Below are 25,783 nucleotides of genomic sequence, written 5' to 3' on the forward strand. Positions count from 1 at the left end.
GGTCTGCGCTTCAGCCCGAGGGCGGTGCTGGAGGGGAAAGACTTTCGGAGTCCGCCCCCTGGGGCAGCCGCCATCTTCTTTGAGGCTTCAGTCACATTGCAACCCATGGCAGATGGCAGCCATCTTTACTAGGGCGGGGGCGGCCGCCCTCTTACCCTGGAGACGCTCGCGGGAAAGGGCGGCCATCTTAACCGGGGGCAACGTGGCTTTACCCCGATTGAAAATAATGGGTGAGGTGACGAACGGGCGAGGGCGGCCATTGCGGCTAAGGGAAGAGTCAGGCATTTGGGCCAGGTGTGAGGGAGCAGACCCCCTGTCCGCACCCGCTCTGACCCAGGGCTGTCCGGACCCATACGCAGAGTATGCAGCCGTGTCGGGCACCAAGAAATTCCTGGTGCCCAAAGCAGCTGCGTGCTGCTCCGGCCCCTGCTCCACCCCTTCCCCATGGCCCCGCCCCAGCTCTGCCCCCGCCCCGCCTCTTCCCACCCCTGCTCCGCCCCCAGCCCCACCTCCTCTTCACCCCTTCCCCAAACCCCCGCCCCTGCTCCGCCACCACCCTGCCTCTTCCCACCCTGCTCCGCCCCAGCCCCACCTCCACTTCACCCCTTCCCCAACCCCCCACCCCTGCTCCGCCACCACCCCGCCTCTTCCCACCCTGCTCCGCCCCGCCTCCACTTCACCCCTTCCCCAAACCCCCACCCCTGCTCCGCCACCACCCCGCCTCCTCCCACCCCTTCCCCAAACCCCCACCCCTGCTCCGCCTCGCCTCCACTTCATCCCTTCCCCAAACCCCCCGTCCCTGCTCCGCCACCACCCCGCCTCTTCCCACCCTGCTCCGCCCCAGCCCCACCTCCACTTCACCCCTTCCCCAAACCCCCGCCCCTGCTCCGCCTCGCCTCCACTTCACCCCTTCCCCAAACCCCCACCCCTGCTCCGCCACCACCCCGCCTCCTCTCACCCCTGCTCCGCCCCGCCTCCACTTCACCCCTTCCCCAAACCCCCACCCCTGCTCTGCCCCCACCCCACCTCCACTTCATCCCTTCCCCAAACCCCCGCCCCTGCTCCGCCTCCACCCCGCCTCTTCCCATCCCTGCTCCGCCTCGCCTCCACTTCACCCCTTCCCCAAACCCCCCGTCCCTGCTCCGCCACCACCCCGCCTCTTCCCACCCCTGCTCCGCCCTGCCTCCACTTCACCCCTTCCCCAAACCCCCACCCCTGCTCCGCCACCACCCCGCCTCCTCCCACCCCTGCTCCGCCCCGCCTCCACTTCACCCCTTCCCCAAACCCCCACCCCTGCTCTGCCCCCACCCCGCCTCCACTTCACCCCTTCCCCAAACCCCCACCCCTGCTCTGCCCCCACCCCACCTCCACTTCATCCCTTCCCCAAACCCCCGCCCCTGCTCCGCCTCCACCCCACCTCTTCCCATCCCTGCTCCACCCCCGCCCTGCCTCCACTTCACTCCTTCCTCAAAGCCCCTGCCACCACCCCGCCTCTTCCCACCCCATTCCGCCTCCACCCCACCTCCACTTCACCCCTTCCCCAAAGCCCCTACCCCTGCTCCGCCCATACCCCGCCTCTTCCCACACCTGCTCTGCCCCCACCCCGCCTCCACTTCACCCCTTCCCCAAAGCCATTGCCCCTGCTCTGCCCCCACCCTGCCTCTTCCCACCCCTGCTCTGCCCCCGCCCCACCTCCACTTCACCCCTTCCCCAAAGCCTCCGCTCCCACTCCGCCTCTTCCCCATGGCCCCCACGCCTGCTCCGCCCCCACCCCGCCTCTTCCCGTCTGTGCTCTGCCCCTGCCCCTGCCCCGCCTCCACTTCACCCCTTCCCCAAAGCCCCCGCCCCTGCTCTGCCCTCACCCCGCCTCTTCCTGCCCCTGTGCCACCCCCACTCCAGCCAGCCCTTCCCTTGAGGACTGCAGCAGGGGTTGAGCTCCCTGCCCTCACCAGTGGTGGTAAGTAGGGTGACCTGGCCCTAGCCCACTCTGCTTCCCTGGCTCCCAGCCGCGCCACTGGCGAGTGCTGGGGGCCAGTTCTCCCCTCCCCCCCGAGCCTGGGAGCCAGGGGAGCGGAGCAGGCTGGGGCTGGGTCACTCCACTTCCCACAGGAAGTGGCCGGCCTTCCCCCCTCTCTTGGCTAGGGACAGCCCTGCACTGACCTGCTCCCTCAGGGCTGCCCTGGAATTGCCAGCCCACCTCTCAGTACAGCCAAGGGACAGTGTTTCTCCGCCCAATTGGCACTAGCCATTGCCTGGGGGACGCTCTCTGGTGCGTGCCGCACAGGAGGTCAGACTTGATGGTGGCCATCATCCCTTCGGGCCCTAGACGCTGTGCGCTGCTGCAGCTTGCAGTCTCCAGCACCACTGAGCGCTTCGGGGCATCATCCCCAGGGCTGAGCCTTTCTCTCTCTTCCACCCACTGCCCTCCCTGGGAATAGCATGAGAAGATAGGTTTGGTAGTGTGCCCCGTAGGTGAACACAGTCACCTTCTACCACCTCTGGCAGGGAGCCATGTGTTCTAACACAGAGGAAACCTGCCTGAGAACGGCACCCCGTCGGCTCCAGGTCCTCAAACTCACACTCCAAGGTAGCCAGCCACCCAAAGAGGAGCTCTGTTTTGAGCTGTGGACGCCTTGATGTGCACTTGGAAATCAACCGTAATCTGCAGCCTGTGAGAAGTTCCACTAAATGGACCCTTCTGGAAGAGGTGAAGTATAAGTGGTCTTCAAGTACAATCCCCAAGTAAAGTTCATGGCAGTAACCCCTTCTGGAGGAAGAAGTGTGTGGCAAGGTTTGCTTATAAGACTTATGGTCTCAACCTCCAGGGCAGTCACAGATGGAAGAGTGCTCCTGGTCACCGCTGCTATGGACCAGAAGGAGCTGAGGACCTAGTAAGACCCTCAAAGCGTGAACCTGTGTAACAAGACAGGCAAGGTCACTCACTCTGGCATCACCTCTTGTTTCCCCATGGCCTACCCACATTAAAGTCCTGGATTTGGATCAAGCCTCTGCCAGCCAGATAGCTCTTACTACACTTAACTGCTACAGTGGCATAGTCATGGCTGGGCTGCTATAGCACTTCAATGTAGCCACTCACCACAGCATTGGGAGTGGTTCTTCCATCACTGTGGTTAGTCAACCTCCCTGACAGGTGGTGTCTACATCAGGCCTTAGAGCAACATAGCTACATTGCTCGGGGGTGGATTTTTCACACCCTGAGAGATGTAGCTATGCTGATGTATACTTTTTACTGTAGACCTGGCCTAAGACCCTTCCTGGCAGACTTTTTTTTAAACCAGGTCCCTGACAGGGATGCCACCTCACCCTCGAGACCTGGCCTAGTTTATAGTCCTGGGTTTACAGGGGATTTGATGCCTCAGCCATTATACAGTCTCTGTGGGAATAGCCCTATTATTTGCTAGGCCCTAGTCACAGCTTTTTACAAGGACAGCCCCATGACCCTGAAACTTAAGGCTACAGCATTCTTGTTTCTCACCCTGGCTCTCTAGTGACTCCAAAATAGTTCAGACGCCTGTTAGAGATGTTACATCTTCAGGCAGCAATATAGTTAGTAAGTATCTGCAGGGCCGCCTTTTACCAAAACCAAGAAAGCATTTATTAGTCAACTGGAGAACAGCAATTAAGAGTCCACATTAGAAGGGTAAAGCAAAGTTTAAGTCCCAGTATATATTGGCCAAAGCAATTGCCCTACTGTTCCAAGGCCTCCTGGAGTCTGTCTCAGCCTCTCTGTGTCACGTGTGTCTGACCTGGGCAGCAGCAAACTAAGACACACACTGTTAACACCTGGCCCCTGTGGCTCCAGAAGCAGCTGTGCTGTGGTCATATGTTCAGCTTCCTTGGATGCCAGCCATTGAAAGTTAATGTTCAGTTGTTGGGGCTTCTGTTGCCTCTCCAGGGACCTCCATGCACCTGTGTTGATTCCAATCCGTTCTAGGCAGGCTGATGTGATCTACAACCTTGTCCCCAGGGAGAAATTAACCCCTTCATACTCAGAAGCAATGCAAAATGATTGGGTAAGTTGATTCACACCTATTGTTCATAAGAATATTCCCACAGTTCCCACACTTGTACTTTGTATCAACCTGGGACAAGATAGTTGAAGAGGAATGAAACCAGGAACTTCAAAGGCTGGGACTTCTGAGTGGGTTTCAAGGTGTCTTTGTGAAGATCATTTATCAAAAAGGTCAAAAAACACAAATGTTCTTATTTGAGCTTCAGCCTGAGCATAAAGTGGTTTGACTTTGTGGGAAATGGCACAATCTCGCAAAGATCTGTCTTTTCTTTAGTTGCTCATTATATGCAAAAGCAGTATTGCCAAGATGGACAAAAGCTTCCCTTGCTGTCCATCGATGTGCCATAGGGCCACCCATGGGGCAGCCCCAGCGATTTGTGGATTGACAGGATTGCACCTGAGCTGGGAACCTCACAGCACCTGATAGGACACTGTCTAGTGAGATCACTCTGGCTGGCAATGGTCCTTAGTAGACTAAGCGTGTTTGATGGTGGCAATGAGCCATTTTGTTTCCTCAAAAAAATCTCAGACTCTCATCATCCCTCCTTTGTCCTAGATAGGCATGAATGAGGGTTGCGTGATCCATCACACACAAAGTATACGGTTAGTAGCTGTGACCGCCACCTGACAAGCATTGTAGGCACACCAACTATTCGAGCCCGTCACTTTATAGGCTTCCCTAGGAAGGGCACATGCAAGGATCACACATAAACAGAGAGGTTTACTTGGTCAGGCTGAAGTAATGGAAGTGTGTTCAGAAAAGCAGACTGACCAAATTAAACACACTTAACAGATCCAGATAACAATAACAGCAAGACTTTTGCTTTAGCTTTGCTTGAATAGCTGTGTGCTGCTGGGACAAACCTACTCTGAGCCAAAGTCCTTCCTAGACAGGGATTCTGTGGTCTATAGAGCTCAGACCCTTCCCTCTACTCAGGGCTCCATCTCTTCCATGTGCGAGGCACCAAGTCTTTACCAAACCTTAACTCAGGCCAGGCTCCAAGAGCTCCTCCTGCTCCCCCAGGGCTGCTGCCTTCCATGACACCCTTGTCCCTAATTCCACCCTAAAGTGACCTGTAGCCCCTGCCAGCATGGGACTGTAGATGCAGCTCCTTTAGGGAGAAGCAAAGCATAGCGACTGAGTCTGCCTGCCTGCTGGAGAGCACACAACAGTGATGGGTGGACTGGGCCGTGGGTTGCTCTGTGGAGGGACAATGGGACCCAAGAGAGCACCTGAGGGGGAGTTGTTTTTCTCAGCTACATGGAGAGGAAGCCATTTTCTGGTTCTCTCAGGCAGACGCTTGAAATTGACTTGGAGCCCTGCTCTGATCCAGGATGCTTAAGCACCCAGAAGCTGTAGCAAGCATAAGAACTAGAAGACAACAGAGCCCACAAGCCCCTCCTGCACTTGAGGTTGGGAATCAGCCATGACTCGATTCACCATGGACACCAACCAGCCAACTATGAATCTGCCAGCAAAGATGCCAGCCAAGATGCCAGCCTGCCCCTTGATCTCCAGTCACACTGCCTGAACCAGGCCACTGGAGACTTTGGGTATGGTCAGGGATTTCCTCTTATATCACTTGTTGTGGGGTTCCAAAACAGGGCTTGAATGGGACTTAACAGGCCTTGTGCACCCCTACTGCAGACTTTGCATTTGCATTAGAGCAAGTTTACCCTACACAGAAGACAGATTCAGAGGTGCCCACCGTAGTCCAGTCTGCCCATATGAATGCAAAGGAAAGAAGGGAAACCATGAACTGGACTCGCAGCTTGAAAAATGACACTTGTCAGAAGGGAAAAAAGGACCAAGGAAAATAAGCAAAAGTTACAGCAACTAAAGCAACAGTGAGAAAAATCTGAAGGTAGTAAGGCACCAAGGCACCTGTATAATCATCTAGGACTCTAGTTTTCAGAGGTTTAATGATTCGTTCTCTCTGGGTCAAGATGGCTTCCCTGGCTCCATCCCACTTCCCTGGCCTTCTCAGGCGATACTGGTATGAGGTGCAGGGGCCAAAGAAAACCTCCATGGCGAGCTTTGGATCTATGAGGAAGAGAGACAGGAGTTTGGGCTTGACCCCTGCCAGGCAGGCCACTTCATCCATGTACGGGATATAATACGCCTGGATGGTATAGCGCTGGCTTTTCACATACCTAAAATGAGAAAGAAGTGCAAGTGTCACTGGAGTGTGGTCAAACAGAAACTGCACTGACCAGGAAATGACATTCCTGAGGGGTAAGGAGCTTCTATCCCTCTCTGAAATGTGAGGAGAAGGAGATGCTGATGTACTCTTGCTCCTTTGGATGACTCCCATTCATTACAAAGATTAGAGCTGCTTTCTGTTCATTGACTGTGAGAGAAATTCACCCCTGCACAGAGATCTCCTGGGCTGTAATTGGGACACAAGTGGCACATTGATTTTCTGTGTGGAATAGGGATGATTTGTACCTCATTCTCCTTAGAAGAGCTGGATACATTCTCTAAAGCAACTTTGGCCTCAGACCTTACTTGGCCTTCTACATAAAATCTTTACCTGGAGCTTCCCAAATTATTCAACCCTCTGTGTTTAAGTAGAGCTGAAGGGCCAACCCTCCTAAAAGTTAAGTTGCTGCACAATCCTGAGGAGTGCTTAACAGCAAAGTAAAAGGGCTGGAAATTAACACCCAGCCACCCACAGAGTTGTCAACACTTGCAAATTTGGCATGAGGTGTGTAATATTCTTAGGAAATTGGGGTTTAAAGGTTTTTATGACCTCATGATTGAGAGTTTGATGTGAGCAATTTTCAATATATATTCAGTATATCTGCCTTCTCCCATTATTTTCAGTGTGACTGAAGCCAAAGAATGCCCTCAGTCAAGATGGCCATCATTCCCCTTACAGATTTCTCAAGAGGTACAGGCTGCTCCCAGTAAAGGGGGTCAGCAGGTTCAATCCCACTGGGAACAATGGAAGCCATATAGTGTCCTAAGTGAAGACAGCTGCCTCTGTACTGAAAGGGCAACAAATAGGAAAACTATAGGGAGGCAGGGGAATGTGGGATGCAAGAGGGAGAGAGAGAGAGAGAGAGAGAGGAATAGGTGGTGGCAGCAAGGCAGAATGTGAGGGATAGAATTCTGTAACAAGAAAGAGGGAAGAATATTTGGGGCAGATGGATAAACCTACTCACACAGATCATTTCTCCTTGTTTGGGGCTCAGTAGGACCCCGCTTCTTACTCACTCTTTGTGATGGGACATACTTCCCCGGGAGACCTCGAGGATGGGTGCATGAAATGCAATGTTTGTTGGCTAAAGGTCCTCATGGGGATAAAGGGAAGCAAAAAGTGAAGCAGGAAAATAGGCAGAAGTGGGTGGAGAGCTGACTGCCCTGGTGCCTTCCCAGCATGCCCAGCTGTTACTGATTCACGTCATAGTTCCTACCGTTTTGCCATTTCCTCTCTCTTCTGGGCAATATCAGCCAGCATGTCACTTGCTGAAGGCAATCTGTTCAGCCCTAGGAAAGAGAAGCCCAAGTCAGAAGGGAGATCCATGAAGTGCTCTCAGACACAGAGGTAACAGCTCCTGGGCAATAAGAGGAACAAAGAAAAGATAAAGAGCCCCAGAGGAAAAAAAGAGTTGTTTGTGCCTCCTCCCTCTTCCCCTGCCCCCAAATAAACCCTAGAGAGTAATGGCTCTTGAACTCTCAGCAACACCTCCTGCCCCCATCAAGGCTGCATTGGACTTCAAAAGGCAGGGAGTTGGGAGTGGGTGTGCAAAGGAGAGGGCGCGAGAAAAGTGCAAAGTAACTGCAGCCAGAGGGTAAGAGAAAGCTAGCCAGACTCCAGCACCAACAAAGAGGAAGGGTGCAGGAGTACACAGAGAGCAGAGCTGGAAATGATCTTTTTGGGGGAGGTGACAGTTTTCACAGAAAGTTTCCAAAATAAAATAAACTGGCCTCTATGCATCACAAAGAAGCAAAAAACATAACCAGATCACCTTTCAGTAGGAAGACAGCAGACGAAAGAGGGAGAGCAGCGGAAATGTTGCAAGATGGCAGGTTGTCCACCTGAACAGCACTGGCTTTAGGATTTCCTTGGAAATGTCTGTGCTTTCTCTGTCTAGCAGGCACTAGACTATTTACTGCATTTTTGTTCACGTACCCTTGAACACACGTGTGGCCCAGCGACCCTGGAGTTCGGCAATGGGCATGACGGCTCCCAATGCCTGGATGAGGCCAATGAAAGCCAGAGTTGGCTTCTCCAGCTGAGGAGGGAAGACAAATTTATACAGGGAGACCTGGTTTTTGACCACTTTGGCACAATCCCCGAGGAAGGGGAAAGAGAAGCGGTATCCCGTAGCAAAGACAACCACATCAATGTCCTCCTCTCTGGTGCCATCTTCAAAGATGGCGCTGGTTTCGGTGAACTCCCTGACGTTTGGTTTTACCAGCACCTTGCCTGAGATAATGCGGTTTGGCAGGTCGTCGTTGAAGGTTGGGTGCTGGCTGAAAAACCTGAATGGCACAAGGGAAATACAAGAAATGTGAAGATCTCTTTGGGCAGGAGATGACCTTCCTCAGGGCAGTAGGCTGCCAGAGAAAAGAGAACTATTTCCTCTCATACAGAATGTGCTAATACTGCAACTGGAAGTTGTGGGAAGGACACTTCAGGTTATTCAGTCCATCCTGCTGCACGTGCAGGATCACTCCATGTAAGGAATTCTATTGCTTTGTCCAGTCTATGCATTCACCACTTCCTCTGATAAACTCTTTTTGTTCTGTTTCTCCAGCATCTTGCACCATGGGATCCTGGTCTGTGAGTAGGCCTCCTTGGTGCTACCATAAATCAATGAATAAATAATAACAAACAATTCCCTGGTCTAACAGCTTGCCATTTGCAAGTTCTTTCAGGTATTCAGCTTAAATTATCTCTTTAGGCCATGTCTACACTAGCACCTATGTTGGCAAAACTTTTATCGCTCAGGGTGAAAAAACACCCTGAGCAATGTAAGTCTTGCCAGCATAAGCACTCATGCGCACAGCACTATGTCTGCAGGAGGCAGTCTCCTGCCGACATAGTTACTGCTGTTCATTGAGCTCGTTCTACTATATCAATGGGAGAGCTGTCTCCCATCGGGATAATGCGGCTACGTGAGTGATCTTACAGCAGCACAGCTGTATCAGTACATCTACGCCAATGTAAGCTTGTAAGTGTAGACATGGCCTTAATGATGTCATCCAGTACCATTCTGTTTACTCCCACATATCATGCAAAATGACTCCTCCCTTTCCTTGGCATTTACATCCCACAAGGATATTTGTAACCAGAGGGATAGGGATGTTCTGGATGGTAGCAGTGGGAATAAGAGCTAGGCCCCAGGTGAGGCAAATGCTGACAGATTTGGTATAGCAGCAGCAGCAATGAGAGCTGGGCCCCAGGTGATGGACAGAGATTGGCTGGGGGAATCTGGCACAGCAAGGGATTGAACCCAGGCCCTAGAGACTCTAGCTGCAGGTTTGCCTAAGAGGAGCTCTGCCCCTCTCTCCAGTGCTTGACAGGCCCCAGCTTTCCACTCTCCTGTGGAGTCCGTGTGGGCGCAATGAACATGATCCTTCCCCTCCTGGCTCCACAGCCCGGAGAAAGTCTCCTGATCTCCCCAGCTCACCTGTGCGCAGGCTGCAAACCATAGATTGCATGGTTGAATTTTGCATTCAGTTTCTTTTCTGCAAAGTAGTTAAGCATGGATAGAGGCACAATGCGCATGAGGAATTCCATATAGCGAGTGATATAAATTGTGTCCAGGGGGTACCCTTCTTCTCCAATCCGACCAAGTATCCATGCACCCCGCTTGGTGCTAAGGAAAACCTGAAAGAGGGAGAAACGAGCTGTTGGAAACCACAGGCCTTTGAGTTACTTGCCAAGAGCCTCTTTGGCTGAGAACCATTCTCATGGGAGCGAATGGTTCACATCTAGCTGTGTTTCTTTATGATTCCCGTGTCCATGGTGCAGCACCCCCTTTCAGGGCTATGTGGGGAGTGCACACACGCAAATCCAATATTCCTACTATGTTTTTCTAGCAGGCCAGTGCTTAACCCTCTGGTTGAAGTCTCTTGACTATTTCTTCCCCTCTCAGCCTTCCAGGTGAAGCAACAAATCAGTCAGCAAACTAGGTTCAACACAAGAAAGGGAAAGGAAAGTCTCTAAGCAGCTCCCTCCAGGGTATGAGCCTCTGACTTCAGAAGCCCCTGAAATGTCCATGTCAGAGGTTACTGGGTTCCAGTGCAAGTCTCAGTCTTTCCCCCCCTTTTTAGCTCAGGCGATCTGCACCCTCCTTCTGCAAGGACAGCAGCTCTGCAGGCTGTCAGCCCTCTCTCCAGGGCCAGAGAAGCTCAGCCTATTCCCTTCCTAGGATTGCCCCCCTCTGAGTGGAGTTCCTTCCTTTTAACTCCTCTTCCTGGCCCGATTTGCAGGTGTGATGGGGCAGGGCCACCCTAGCCCAAAGCAGCTCCTTAACCCCTTCCATGCTAGTGCAGGGTTTCTATACCATGTCACAAGCTTCAGTAGTAACATACTATTATTAGAAATGAGGCATTTACATGTATTAATTATTTTTTTAAAAAGATGTTCCCTACCGCAAAGGAACAACAGGTGGAGACAGGCTGACAGACAGGGGAGGAGAAGGAAATGATGAGACAATGCTAGTCAACATGTTGGGAGGTGGTCTCACCACACTGGCTGCCTAACCATGTGAACTCTCTTACTGACGAGCACAGCCATTGATCGTTGGAGATGAATGCTTGGCTGCCCAGATGGTGTAGTTGGGAGGGCTTTGGCTTCCTCAGCCTTGGAAGGCTGCTCTGGGAAGAAGGTCTGCTGGGAATTGATGGGGTCCACCTGACCAAGAAGGGGAAGAGCATCTTCACACACCAACTCACACAACCTAATGAGGAGGGCTTTAAAGTAGGTTCAAAGAGGCCAGGTGACAAAAGCACAGGTAAACATAGAAGAGGGCCACCTTAACAGAGAGCTAGATGTTGGGGGAGAGACATGGAAAGTTACCATAGGGTAGGGGTGGGCAAACTTTTTGGGCTGAGGGCCACATCTGGGTGGAGAAATTGTATGCAGGGCCGGGGCAAGGGGTTGGGGTGCGGGATATGGGAGGGGGTATGGTGTGCAAGAATGGGCTCAGGGCAAGGGATTGGGGCAGAGGAGGAATGTGGGATGTATGAAGGGGCTCAGGGAAGGGGGTTGGGGTGTGGAGTGCTGGAGGGGGCTCAGAACAGGGGTGTGGACCGCGGGAGGGAGCTCAGGACAGGGGGTTGGGGTGCACAGAGGTGCGGGGTGCAGCAGGGGGCTCAGGGCAGGGGGTTGGGGCACAGGAGAGGTGCAGGGTGTGGCAGGGGGCTCAGGGCAGGGGGTTGGGGTGCAGGAGGGCTGCGAGGTGCAGGCAGGGGGCTTAGGGCAGGGAGTTGGGGTGCAGGACAGGTTTGGGCTCCAGCCTGGCGCTGCTTACCTAAAACGGCTCCGGTGTGGCAGCAGCGTGCACTGGGGCCATGGCAGGCTCCCTGCCTGCCTGCCCTGGCCCCAGCCCCATGCTGCACCGCTCCAGGAAGTGGCTGTCACCACAACCCTGCATGGCCCCTGGTGGGGTGGCGGGGGACAGGGCTCCACGTACTGCCCTTGCCACGCCTCCAGGTACCTCGTCCGAAGCTCCCATTGGCCGCGGTTCCCCGTTCCCGGATAATGGGAGCTGCAGGGAGCAGTGCCTGGAGGCAAGGGCAACACACAGAGCCCTCTGCCCCCACCCGCCCCAGGGACGTGGTGCCAGCCGCTTCTGAGAGTGGCACAGGGCCTGCGGCACCACGGGGGGCAGTCCCGCAGGCTGGATCCAAAGCCCTGAGGGGCCAGATCTGGCCCGTGGACCGTAGTTTTCCCACCTCTGCCATAGGGTCATCCAAACAACAAGAGGAAAACCAGTGGGTGAATCTACTCAACATCTTAGATGTCTATATGCAAGGGGTATGGGGAATAAACAGGAGGAACTGGAAGTATTAGCACATAAGCTAAGTTATGACAATTAGATTCACAGAGACTTGGTGGGATAAATCTCATGACTGGAATGTTGGTATAGAGGGGGATAGTTGTTCAGGAAGGATAGGTAGGGGGAAAAATGGAGGAAGTTTGTTTGAGATCCAGAAGGAGGTGGGAAGCAGATAATTTGAAACACGCTGGGCAAAGATAAAAGGGGGAAAAATAGGGGTGACATCATGGTAGGGGTCTACTCTAGACCACCAAATTAGGAACGGGAGGTGATTGAGGCATTTCTAGAACAAATAGCAGAAATATCCAAAACGCAAGACCTGGTAGTAATGGGGGACTTTAACTTCCCAGATGTCTGTTGGAAAAGTAATACAGCAAAACACAAAGTGTCCAATAACGTACTGGGGACCTACGTTCTCTCTAAGCTATCCGGCTGCCCAAGAGTCAATCAAGTGCTGTGCACGTTATTAGCAGAGACCCGCACGTCCAGCGATGTGTGTTCAGGTGCCCCTCCCACTGCTGCTCTACAGCTGCCCTGCTCCTGCCCTCTGCCTTGGAGCCCCTGGCCAGCTGCTTCCGGGACCCTCCTGCTTGCTGTGCAGAGTTGGGGGGGGGACACTGATGTCAGGGTGTCCCCCTCCCCCCCAAGTACCCCATCTCTGAAGAGCAGGGAAGGGGGACAGGGCTCAGGAGTGGGAGGGAGCTGCTGGCAGCTGCTGCGGTCTGATCAAGCCTGCTGGTGAGTGCCTGTGTCCCTAAAGAGACAGTGAACGGTCACTCATATACTTTGCCAGCAGCCAGCACACAAACACACTGTGTCTCACAGACACACACACACACACTGTGTCTCACAGACACACACACACACACACACACACACTGTGTCTCACGCATACACATGCACTGTCTCTGTGTTTCTCTCTCTCTCTCACACACACAGCCTCTGTCACACACACACTGTCTCTTTCACACTCACCTCCCAACGCATACTTGTGTTGTTATTGTTACTTCTGGGTACTTCCTGCAATGCACATATATTCTCTATAATTTTATTCTTTCAAAGTGCTGTTATTTTAGTTTTTGACTGGTCTGTGCATTTCAGAATTTTATTTCTCTCTCATGTTTAAATTCAGTTCTTTTAGTAGTGAGTTCTAAAATGCCAAACCTGTCCTGGCTGCAGTAATAATCCCTGTGATAACTTTTTAAAAATATATATTATATCTAGGTTTTTTGTTTCTACTGGTGGTGCACATCATCTCGATATTGGTGCACATAACAAAATTCATTCCACACATGGATGAAAAAAATTAGACGGAACATTGTTGGGGACATCTTTTTGTTTCAGAAAGTGGAGGAAGTAATGGGGGGAGAGGGGAGCAACCATTTTAGACTTGATTCTGACCAGCAGGGGGGAATTGTTGAGAATCTGAAGGTGAAAGGCAATTTGGGTGAAAGTGATCATGAAGTGATATATTTCATGGTTCTAAGGAAAGGAAGGAGTCAGAGCAGCGGAATAAGAACAATGGACTTCAGAAAAGCAGACTTAACAAACTTAGAGATCTGGTAGCTAGATACCCATTATAAACACGAAACCCATTATTGTTTTTGCACTGATTTGTTACATTAGTACACTTTGCCTGCAAAGTACTCACTAAATACAGTCCTTGAAGGATAGCTGCTTTTTACTTTGGATTTATGCAAATAGATGACAGATGCAGCAGGGTAGGGGTCCCCAGGGTAGGGGTCCCCAGGGTAGGGGCTCGGGGTTGGGGTCAGGAACCGTGGCCAATAGGAACTGCAGCGGCAGTGCTTACAGGTGGAGGCAGTGTGCAGAGCTGCCTGGCCATGCTTCCGCCTAGGACCTGAGGGAGTGGGATGTTGCTGCTTCTGGGGAGGCCCCCCGCCCCAAGGTAAGTGCCGTCCAGAGCCCTTGCCCCAACCCCCAGCCCTGAGCCCTCTCCTACACTCAAACTCCTGTTGCTGCTGGGGGAGAGAGGTGTGGTGGCCCAAAACTTCCCCAATAGCGGCCAGTGTGGCCGGCCCAGGGGTTGCCCGAGCTGCTCAGGAGGCCCCCGGGCCAGCCACTGTAGAAGTCATGGAGGTCCCAGAAAGTCACGGAATCCGTGACCTCAGTGACAAACTCAGTCTTACATATAAGTGCCATTTGTGCACATTTAAATTAGCCAATCTTTTGAGTTTTCAGCCTCTTCCATTACAGTACTTAAGAATAGCTCTTCTTCTTCAGATGATATAGTCTCATTATATGGTGATTATAACATTCTTTCCATTCAACTAGTATATATGGAAGATGTTAAACAAAAGCCATGAGAGTTAGACATTTTTAAATCAGCAGGTCCAGATAACTTGCATCTAAGAGTTTTAAAAGAGCTAGCTGAGGAGCTCACTGGTCCAGTAATGTTGATTTTAAATAAGTCTTGCAGGACTGGGCAAGTTCCCAAAGACTGGAAGAAAGCTAATGTTATGCCAATTTTTAGAAAGGGTAAACGGGATGACCTGGATAATTATAGGCTGACATGGGACTCCATTATTAAAGAATTGGAGGAGGGTAATGTAATTAATGCAAATCAACATGGGTGTATGGAAAACAGATCCTGTCAAACTAACTTGATATCTTATTTTGATGGGATTACAAGTTTGCTTGATAAAGGTAATAGGGTTGACATAATATACTTAGACTTCTATGAGGTGTTTGACTTGGCACTGCATGGCATTTTGATTAAAAATAATAGGATATAAAATTAACATGGCACACATTAAAGGGATTAAAAACTGGCTATCTGATAGTAACTGTAACTGTAAATGGTAAATCGTCATTGAGCGGGTGTGTTTCCAGTAGGGTCCCACAGAGATCAGTTCTTGGCCTTATGCTATTTAACATTTTTATTAATGACGTGGAAGGAAACCTAAAATCATCACTGATAAAGTTTGAAGATGACACAAAAATTGGGGAAGTGGCAAATAATGAAGAGGACAGGTCACTGATACAAAGCGATCTGGATCACTTGGTAAATTGGATGCAAGCAAACAATATGAGTTTAATACAGCTGAATGTAAATGTATAAATATAGGAACAAGGAATGTAGGCCATACTTACAGGGTGGGGGACTCTATCCAGGGAAACAGTGACTCTGAAAAAGATTTGGGCGTTGTGGTGGTTAAACAGCTGAACATGAACTCCCATGCGACGCTGTGGCCAAAAGAGCTAATGAGATTCTGGGATGCTTAAATGGGAATCTTGAGTAGGAGTAGAAAGGTTATTTTATCTTTATATTTGGCACTGATCGAACCCTTCCCAGAATCCTACATGTAGTTCTGGTGCCCACAATTCAGGAAGGAGGTTGGTAAATTGGAGAGGGTTCAGAGAAGAACAAGGAGCAATGGTCTCAAGTTGCAGTGGGGGAGGTCTAGGTTGGATATTAAGAAACACTGTTTCATAAGAGGGTGGTGAAGCACTGGAATGGGTTACCTAGGGAGGTGGTGGAATCTCCATCCTTGGAGGTTTTTAAGGCCCGGCTTGACAAAGCCTTGGCTGGGATGATTTAGTTGGTGTTGGTCCTGCTTTGAGCAGGGGATTGGACTAGATGATCTCCTGAGGTCTCTTCCAACCCTAATATTCTAAGATTCTAAGAGCCATGAGAATGATTAAAGGGTTAGAAAACTTGCCTTACAGTGATAAATTAAATCGATTGCGCTTTTTGAGTCTATCAAAGAGAAGATTAAGGGGTGACTTGATTACAGTCTATAAATATCTACATGGAGAACAAATATTTATTAATGGGTTCTTCGATCTAGCAGAGAAAGATATAATACAATCCAATGACTGGAAGTTGAAGCTAGACAAATTCAGACTGGAAATAAGATGAAAATTTTTTAATGGTGAGAGTAATTAACCCCTGGAACATACCAAGGGTTGTGGTCAGGGGTGAAAGTAAGTCAAGTGACTTTCCGGTACTCTGGGGCCAGCTCTGGCCCCCAGAAGGGGTGGGGCCTACAGTGGAAGGGGCAGGGCTGAGAGGGTCAGAGCCAGCCCACCCTGTAAGGTAAGTGGCCCCCTATCCTGCACCGGGGTAGCAGTAGCAGCAGCCCGGGGCTCCCCTGCTTCTACTGCCCTGGTCCTTTAAATAGCTGCTGGTGCCCTGGGGAAGCAGCAGAGCTTCAGCAGCTATTTAAAGGACTGGGGCAGCAGAGGCAGCTGGAGCCCCTGCCCTTTAAATAGCCCCTGGAGCCCCCACTACCCCAGGGCTCTGGGGGCTATTTAAAGGGCCTGCGGCTCCCCTGCTTCTACTGCCCTGGCTCTTTAAATAGCCCCCGGTGCCCTGGGGTAGCAGTGGCGGGGTTTCGGCAGCTATTTAAAGGGCCGGGGCGGTAGAAGCAGGGAAGCCCCGGGCCCTTTAAATAACCTCTGGAGCCCCACCACCGCTACCCCAGGGCTCCAGCAGCGGGGCTCTGGAGGCAATTTAAAGGGCCTGGGGCTCCAGCCACTGCTGGGAGCCCCAGGCCCTTTAAATTGCCCCCTGGGGAAGCCAGGCTGCCCCAGTATGGTGCACTGGCTCTTGCCAGTATGCCGTACCGGCTTACTTTCACCTCTGGTTGTGGTGGATTCTCCATCCCTGACAACTTTTAAATCAAGAGTGGATGTTTCTCTGAAAGATCTGTTCTAAGCAGTTGGGGAAATTCTCTGGCCTGTGTTGTAAAGGAGGTCAGACTGTCACACCACAATGGCCCCCTCCCTCAGGGGGTCCCCTGGGAGACGCTAATCAGCACTGTATGTTGCTAACACTGTTGCAAGCATTACCAAGCATTTCAGGGAAGGATTAAATGGGTGAGTGTGGAGTGAAAGATTCTTTAGCAGGTTGCAGGCCGAAGCAGGGAGAAAGGAATGGGTTAACTCGATGCTACAGGTCCAAAGATAAGACACTGGCTCCCAAGGCTGATTGATGCTGGGCCACCGCCAAGAAAGGTGGGGGCCTGGATTTCATCCCCAACCACCCGTGAGAAAGAGAGATTCAGCTGCACAAACCTGCAGGGGCTTTAAAACCCAGCGAGACAGTGAAGGCCAACGCGGGGGGTAAACAACCAAAGTAGTGTCCCTAAAGCCGGAGTGTTTTGGGAAATCTGAAGAAGCTATGAAGGCTGGTTTGGACTGGTACACACAGCTTGAAGAACAAAGGTTCCGAAAGGAGATGCCTCCAAAAGACCCCAGGGACTTAAAAACCCTCCCAGGAGCTGAGGCCAATCAGAGATCAACAGTGGACCCTGGAAGACCTGTGTGCACAGGACAGAACTCCCATCCACCCTTCTCCCTCTTCTTCTGACATTACACCCAGGCCTGGCCAGCCTCGGGTAGGGCGTGTGTGAGTATGAAAGTGGGTTAGGGCTAGGGGCACTAACGCTTTCTTCCTTCCTCTGAGTGATGTGGGAAGCACCCATCACTCTCTGCTGTTTTATTATTTTATTAAGTAAAGCTTTATAACTTAGACACTTGGTGTGTTCTGTCATCTCCTCCCCAAATGATCTTGCAGCCTCAGCCTGATCACATGACACCTCAGGCAGATTGGTAACAGAAATCCATGGGGCAAGACGAGTTGCATCCGAGAGTGCTAAAGGAATTGGCGGCTGTGATTGCAGAGCCATTGGCCATTATCTTTGAAAACTTGTGGCGAACGGGGGAAGTCCCGGATGACTGGAAAAAGGCTAATGTAGTGCCAATCTTTAAAAAAGGGAAGAAGGAGGATCCTGGGAACTACAGGCCAGTCAGCCTCACCTCAGTCCCTGGAAAAATCATGGAGCAGGTCCTCAAAGAATCAATCCTGAAGCACTTACATGAGAGGAAAGTGATCAGGAACAGTCAGCATGGATTCACCAAAGGAAGGTCATGCCTGACTAATCTAATCACCTTCTATGATAAGATTAGTGGTTCTGTGGATGAAGGGAAAGCAGTGGATGTATTGTTTCTTGACTTTAGCAAAGCTTTTGACACGGTCTCCCACAGTATTCTTGTCAGCAAGTTAAAGAAGTATGGGCTGGATGAATGCACTATAAGGTGGATAGAAAGTTGGCTAGATTGTCGGGCTCAACGGGTAGTGATCAATGGCTCCATGTCTAGTTGGCAGCCGGTGTCAAGTGGAGTGCCCCAGGGGTCAGTCCTGGGGCCGGTTTTGTTCAATATCTTCATAAATGATCTGGAGGATGGTGTGGATTGCACTCTCAGCAAATTTGCGGATGATACTAAATTGAGAGGAGTGGTAGATACGCTGAAGGGCAGGGATAGGATACAGAGGGACCTAGACAAATTGGAGGATTGGGCCAAAAGAAATCTGATGAGGTTCAATAAGGATAAGTGCAGGGTCCTGCACTTAGGACGGAAGAACCCAATGCACAGCTACAGACTAGGGACCGAATGGTTAGGCAGCAGTTCTGCGGAAAAGGACCTAGGGGTGACAGTGGACGAGAAGCTGGATATGAGTCAGCAGTGTGCCCTTGTTGCCAAGAAGGCCAATGGCATTTTGGGATGTATAAGTAGGGGCATAGCGAGCAGATCGAGCGACGTGATCGTCCCCCTCTATTCGACATTGGTGAGGCCTCATCTGGAGTACTGTGTCCAGTTTTGGGCCCCACACTACAAGAAGGATGTGGATAAATTGGAGAGAGTCCAGCGAAGGGCAACAAAAATGATTAGGGGTCTGGAGCACATGACTTCTGAGGAGAGGCTGAGGGAACTGGGATTGTTTAGTGTGCAGAAGAGAAGAATGAGGGGGGATTTGATAGCTGCTTTCAACTACCTGAGAGGTGGTTCCAGAGAGGATGGTTCTAGACTATTCTCAGTGGTAGAAGAGGACAGGACAAGGAGTAATGGTCTCAAGTTGCAGTGGGGGAGGTTTAGGTTGGATATTAGGAAAAACTTTTTCACTAGGAGGGTGGTGAAACACTGGAATGCGTTACCTAGGGAGGTGGTAGAATCTCCTTCCTTAGAAGTTTTTAAGGTCAGGCTTGATAAAGCCCTGGCTGGGATGATTTAATTGGGGATTGGTCCTGCTTTGAGCAGGGGGTTGGACTAGATGACCTCCTGAGGTCCCTTCAACCCTGATATTCTATGATTCTATGAAATCTGTCACAAGACTTAATGATTACAATGGTCCCTTCTGGCCTTAACATCAATGAACCTACTTGAGGAATCCTTTTCTGTATTTTCCTGCTTTCTCTGCACATTTCAGCATAATGGTTAGGTTCATTGCAGTTTCTGCATATCTGCCCGAATGCTGTTTATTTGCTATACCCATGCTGGCTGCCACATTACTGGCATTGTTTCTTGCTTTCCATGTTTCTGTCCTTGGCTGACTTAATTTCCATGAATTTTTCCATTGCTGGTTTAGCTATGGTACTCACAGGTAAATGTTGTGTGCCTCTGGCTTTTCATTTGTGCTTCGGTGTGTTCTGCTACTTGGCATGTACATATTCTATTTTTCTCATTTATTATTTGTGTTATTTTAGTGCTTCAGAGCCCTAGTCATAGATCAAGGCTCCATTGTGGTTGGTGCTGTACAAGCACCTAACAAAAGGACAGTCCCTGCCCTAAGGGTCTTACAATCTAAATATAAGACAAGAGACAATGGATGGATATTGACAGACTCGGGAGTGAGTACAAGTAGACAATGAGACAATACTGGTCAGCGTGATAAGCAGTACTTTGCACACTAACCACTGTCACATATTTTGTGGGCCTCATGGCAGAGGAGGATTTGAAGGTGGACACTGAGGTAGTGTTGTGGATATTGTGAAAGAGGAGGGCCACGGAGCAGTGGGAGAGTGGTAGAGAGGAAATATATAAGTCCTAGGCTAATTAAGGCATGGTTCCCTGTAGACTAGGGAGGGTTGCTACAGGTTAATTGGAGCACCTGCAGTCAATTAAGGTCCTGCCAGGAACCTAATAAAACCCCCTGCTTCAGTCAGTCAGGGAGGAGGAGGAAGGAGAGAGGACTGGAGCTTGGAGGTGTATTGTGAGATTTGAAAGACCAGAGAACCGAAGTAAGGAAGACCTTGCCCCAACAGGACTGAAGGTACCCCACCCAAGGGGGAAGAGGGTAAGAACCCGCAGGGATTGAGAGGGGCTGGGGCTCAGTGAGGAGCAAACCCAGACCCCTCCCCCGCTTCCCTCCTCTACCACCTTTCTGGGCTACTAGCAGCACCCTTGGTGCCCCAAGAGCAGGGGAAAGGGATGGCATCTTATCCCACCACCAAGAAAAGCTCAGGACCCACCATACTAACATTGGCCATCTTGTCACAATATTTATGAGGAACTCTTGTTGCCCTTTCTAGTGTCAGACTCAGATCCATCTGCCTTAGTAACTCTTCACAGACTTTTTTATTGTTACACCCCAGGACAATCTGGTCTTTAGAGAGAGTCTTTTAATATTCCATATTTGCAGCACTAACTTCTTAAGTTTCAAGTCTGTAACAAACTCCTCTGTTTCCCCTTCATTCATTGTCCTCATCCTGAACATAGATCTTCTGTAAGTAACATTTTTTTCCTAGGGACACAATGATCCTCAGACATTTTCATTATTTCTGTAAAGCTTTCCTCTCTTTCCCAGCCACCATCTGTATGGAATGCATCATAGACATCTAGAGCTTCTGTGCCTGCCACTGTTAAGGGCAGAGGAATCTTTTGCTCATCGTCCAGTTTATTTGCTCCTGTGGCTTTCCTAGACAGCTCAACCTGCTCTTTGAACCTTTTCCAGGCACATTCAGCATTTTCCCTGATTGTCCAGGCTGGTGGGGAAGTTCATTGCAGTTGCACAAGCTCTGTAGCAATGCACAAACTCTGCACTGGCACCAACCCCAGCACCCTCTGCCATCCAGTCCTGATCCCATGTAGTACCTTACTGATGGGCAGACCATTTTCAGAATAAACCCTTTATTAAGAATGAAAACTATGTATTGAAATGAGGAAACAAAACTCCCTGCTATAGTCTGACTGTGGTCTCTGACTGTCCTGGGATCCTTTGTTCCTGCTTCCAGCAGGAAGAGTGTCACAAGAAACCAAAGAGGGTACAGGAGGTGTGGCATCTGTACACTTCCTGCAGGATTTCCTCTGTAAGCACTGTCAAGTTGTTAGTAAAGTTAACAACAAAGGCAAACTTTAAGGAGGACAATGAGGTGGCTTTGCAGATGACTGGGGAACGTCTCCCAAGAATGAGGGGAAACACAGGATTGACATTTAGATGGCATATGAGAGACGATAAATCTACAAGAATCATGGCATTTGTCAGTTGTGTCATCCCATAGCACTTTCTGCTGTCTGAAAAAAACACACTGACCTTTGCTCCAATTCAGATGTATGTCAAAGGCTTGTGTCTGGCCAGCAGAACTACCATATGCAGTGCAATTAGTTCTGCTTGATCAAGGGTGGGCCCATTAGAGATCCCAGGGCAGGGAGGAAACAACTCAGTCACTGAAGAGGCAGCCTCTGCACCTATCCCAAAGTCTGCAGACAAGTCAACTCCTCCCCAATAGCATCAGACAGCTGGCAGATCTAGAAATATCAGGACTGACAGCTGAATATTGTCCATTGCCAGGAGTGATTAATTAGCCCAAGAAATAAATGCAGGGTTCATAACATCCCTGGGCCTGAGCCCACACACATGCAGTTAAGGGATTCAGGAGACTATAGAATCATTTTGCCACAACCCACTCAGCTAGCTAAGCCAGAGACCTATCTGCAGACACCAACGTTCTGAGCAGGAGGTCAAGCAAGCTCTTCTTCAAGGGGAATGTCTGCACAGCAATCACATGACTGACTGCAACACATGGTGATACCTGAGCTAGCTTTGATCTAGCTAGCTGAAATCACAGTAGCGGGAAGCCACCGCAGCACAGGCTGTACAAGTCCATCTAGGACCCCAGGTGTGCACTCCAGTAGCTGGACACCTGTGCTGCTGCGGCTCCACGGCTACAGTTCTAGCTAGAAGGTAGCTCAGGTATGTCTGCTGTGCTGCAGTCACACCTCTGATTGCAGGGCAGGTGTAACCTTAGGGCTTGGCTACACTTGCGAGTTAGGGCATCCGGGGCTGCTTTAATGCGCTCTAACTCCTGAGGTGTCCACACTGGCAAGGCACATAGAGCGCCTGGACTCCATGGCTGGAGCGCTCCTGGTAATCCACCTCCACGAGAAGCATAACGCTTGGTGCCCCCTGGCTGGAGTACTGCGGTGCCAGTGTGGACACCCTGGTCTATTAATGCGCTCTGATCGGCCTCCAGGAGTGTCCCACAATGCCTGTTCTAGCCACTCTGGTCATCACTTTGAACTCTACTGCCCTGGCCTCAGGTGACCAACCGTCAAACCTACCCTTTAAATTCTCTGGGAATTTTGAAATTCCCCTTCTGTTTGCTCAGCCAGGACTGGAGTGCTCTCAGTGCATCTTTCCAGGTGACCATGCCTCCACACACCAGGCGATCCCCAGTATGGAGCAATGGCGAGGTGCTGGACCTCATCAGTGTTTGGGGGAGGAAGCTGTCCAGTCCCAGCTGCACTCCAGCCACAGGAATTACAATACCTTTGGGCAGATATCAAGGGACATAGAATCATAGAATATCAGGGTTGGAAGGGACCTCAGGAGGTCATCTAGTCCAACCCCCTGCTCAAAGCAGGACCAATCCCCAATTAAATCATCCCAGCCAGGGCTTTGTCAAGCCTGACCTTAAAAACTTCTAAGGAAGGAGATTCTACCACCTCCCTAGGTAACGCATTCTAGTGTTTCACCACCCTCCTAGTGAAAAAGTTATTCCTAATATCCAACCTCAACCTCCCCCACTGCAATCTGAGACCATTACTCCTTGTCCTGTCCTCTTCTACCACTGAGAATAGTCTAGAACCATCCTCTCTGGAACCACCTCTCAGGTAGTTGAAAGCAGCTATCAAATCCCCCCTCATTCTTCTCTTCTGCACACTAAACAATCCCAGTTCCCTCAGCCTCTCCTCAGAAGTCATGTGTTCCAGACCCCTAATCATTTTTGTTGCCCGTCGCTGGACTCTCTCCAATTTATCCACTTCCTTCTTGTAGTGTGGGGCCCAAAACTGGACACAGTACTCCAGATAAGGCCTCACCAATGTCGAATAGAGGGGGACGATCACATCCCTCGATCTGCTCGCTATGCCCCTACTTATACATCCCAAAATGCCATTGGCCTTCTTGGCAACAAGGGCACACTGCTGACTCATATCCAGCTTCTCGTCCACTGTCACCCCTAGGTCCTTTTCCACAGAACTGCTGCCTAGCCATTCGGTCCCTAGTCTGTAGCTGTGCAAAATGATGGAACGTGATGGAAAGGGGCCATGACTGGGACGCACTGCAGTGCAGGGTTAAAGTGAAGGAGCTGCAGAATGCCTACCACAAAGCCCACGAGGCAAACAGCTGCTCTGGTGCTGCTCCTGCGACCTGCTGTTTTTACAAAGAGCTGGATGCAATACTTGGGGGCGACCCCACCTCTACTCTGAGGACCACCATGGACACTTCAGAGCCCAGTTCAACAAGGCAGGAGGAGGAAAGTGGGAGCGAGGGTGCTGAGGAGGAGAGGCACACTCCAGCATCCCTAGATGCATGCAGCCCGGAGCTGTTTTCAAGCCAGGAGGAAGGTAGCCAATCATAGCGGATGGTGCTTGCGGAAGAACAAACAGCAGAGGAGGTGCCCAGTAGGTGGCTTTTATTTTGGGAAGGAAGTTGTTCGGTGCAGGCTTTGGGGGCGAAGAGGGTTACGGCTACATGCATGCCTAGATGTGGAATAGGGCGTCTATGTGCTCTCTCACATCGTGGTAATCAGCCTCCATGATCTCTTCAAAGGTCTCATGCAGAAGCTGGGCAATACACTTACATATGCATGTTCCTTGGCAGAGCTACTGTGCTCTTTGTCCCAGTCAGGCTAACATGTCCGTGCCACTGTGCCGTGACGGGCAGGGGGACCATTGCTGCACACAGGTAAGCTGCATATGGGTCAGGGTAGAAGCTGCATTGTAGTAGAAGACCCTCCCTTGCTTCCCAAGTCATCCTCAGCAGCGAGAGGTCTTCCAGAATGAACTCATACTGTGGAAAATGTGGGGACAGTGTTCAGTATAGGGGCCCCCTGCAGCTGTGGGCTCTCCCCAAGGCACAGAACCCCAGAGGACAGTATGGCCATGAAACAATCAGTCCCCCTTGCCCTTGTGCTTATTCACCATTTTGGGGCTCCTGGGGGTTATGTGTGCTCGCTTTGGGACGGGCAGTTTCTGATATTGTGTACACTCTACTTGTCTTTAAGTACAACTGAATCATTGCTATGTCTGGTGTGAACAATGCTACCTCTGTTAAGTGTTGCATTTTGGCTTTACAGATGCAACCTTGAGATCTCAGCTGTCCTTGTTATCATTGGCCAAAAGACTCCAAAGAATCAGGAAGCCTCCGCAAAGAGGACAAGCTGCATGAAGTAAGGCAGCAGTTGCTTAATGAATATCAAAAAGTGCAGGAGTGGCAGGAGAGTGAAAGAAGGGCCCGCCAGCAGAATGCGGATCACTGGCGCCAAAGCACGGAGTGGCTGCTAAGCATCATGGAGCGCCAAGCAGACTTGATACAGGCTCTTGTAGCAATGTAGGCAGAGCACATCTGCCCCTGCACACCCCCTGCAGCCCTTGTCCCAGAACTCTTTTCCTTGTGTCCTGTCACCACCAACTCACTTTCCCCCACATCCGGGTTCTTATCGCTGCCAGCAGCCTCCAACACCTGTAGCTTCACCACTCAGCCCTGCAAACTACAACCCTTACCCACTGCACTCAACCCCCATCACCATGCATTTTAGCCAGCCTGAAGGGCAGCACTCATTGCATGGCACTCCAGACAGGAAGGCTGAGTATGTTAACAGGACATACGCAAATCTCTGATTGTCCTGTTCCCCACCCCACCCCCTTCCCTCATCCCACACAGCACAGATGTGGCATGTCCTTTGTTTCCCAAGCAGTTGTTTCTTTTCAATAAATGAGTTTTTTGGCTTTGAAAACATTCTTTATTATTGCATTAAGTAAAAGAGACCGTAGCCCAGGAAAGCAACAGGCGTGCATCATATGTAGCAAACACATATTCCTACTAACATTGGAACCATTACACTTCAGTCCCATGCAGGGCACCAAACGTTACTGGTGGCTTTCAGCATCACATTGCTCCCTCAAAGCATCCCTAATCCTTGCAGCCCCGCAGTGGGCCCCTCTAATAGCCCTGCTCCCTGGCTGTTCAAATTCAACTTCCAGGTGTCGAACCTCTGAGGTCCATGCCTGAGTGAATCATTCACCCTTCCCTTCACAAATGTTATGGAGGGTACAGCATGCGGATATAACCGTGGGGATGTTGTCATGGGCCAGGTCCAGCTTCCCATACAGACAGTGCTAGTAGTCCTTTAAATGGCCAAAAGCATGCTCCACAGTCATTCTGCATTTGCTCAGCCTGTTGTTGAACTGCTCCTTGCTGCTGTCAAGGCTCCCTGTGTAGGGAGGATTTCATGAGCCACGGCATTAAAGGGTAAGCCGGGTCTCCAAGGATCACAGTGGACATTTCGACTTCCCCTACGGTGATCTTCTGGTCTGGGAAGAAAGTCCCGACTTGTAGCTTCCTGAACAGGCCAGTGTTCCGAAAGATGCGTGCAGCATGCGCCTTTCCGGATGAGCCTGCTTTAATGTCAGTGAAATGCCCAC

General features: G+C 50.8%; 1 protein-coding gene and 1 long non-coding RNA gene across 3 annotated transcripts in view; one reads left to right on the plus strand and one right to left on the minus strand.

Annotated features, from left to right (window-relative positions):
* The first annotated feature begins 143 nt into the window (after positions 1-143).
* LOC144269253 (uncharacterized) lies at positions 144-25,061 on the plus strand. 2 transcript variants are annotated; one of them, XR_013346894.1, is made up of 4 exons: positions 144-230; positions 2,506-2,707; positions 3,917-4,034; positions 24,436-25,061. It is a non-coding gene; the product is annotated as an uncharacterized LOC144269253 (long non-coding RNA). The 2 variants fall into 2 exon arrangements; XR_013346895.1 differs by lacking the exon at positions 24,436-25,061 and adding an exon at positions 23,910-24,142.
* Positions 5,824-25,783, minus strand: part of LOC144269252 (flavin-containing monooxygenase 5-like) — a 31,861-nt gene continuing 11,901 nt past the window's right edge. Inside the window, exons 5-8 of the mRNA XM_077824770.1 lie at positions 9,677-9,876; positions 8,173-8,525; positions 7,454-7,526; positions 5,824-6,187 (exon numbers count right to left, since the gene is read on the minus strand). Coding sequence (XP_077680896.1) covers positions 5,824-6,187; positions 7,454-7,526; positions 8,173-8,525; positions 9,677-9,876 — 990 coding nt within the window. The remainder of the gene's footprint in view (positions 6,188-7,453; positions 7,527-8,172; positions 8,526-9,676; positions 9,877-25,783) is intronic.

This window comes from Eretmochelys imbricata, chromosome 8, assembly GCF_965152235.1.
Source record: "Eretmochelys imbricata isolate rEreImb1 chromosome 8, rEreImb1.hap1, whole genome shotgun sequence".
Classification (NCBI taxonomy): Eukaryota; Metazoa; Chordata; order Testudines; family Cheloniidae; genus Eretmochelys; species Eretmochelys imbricata.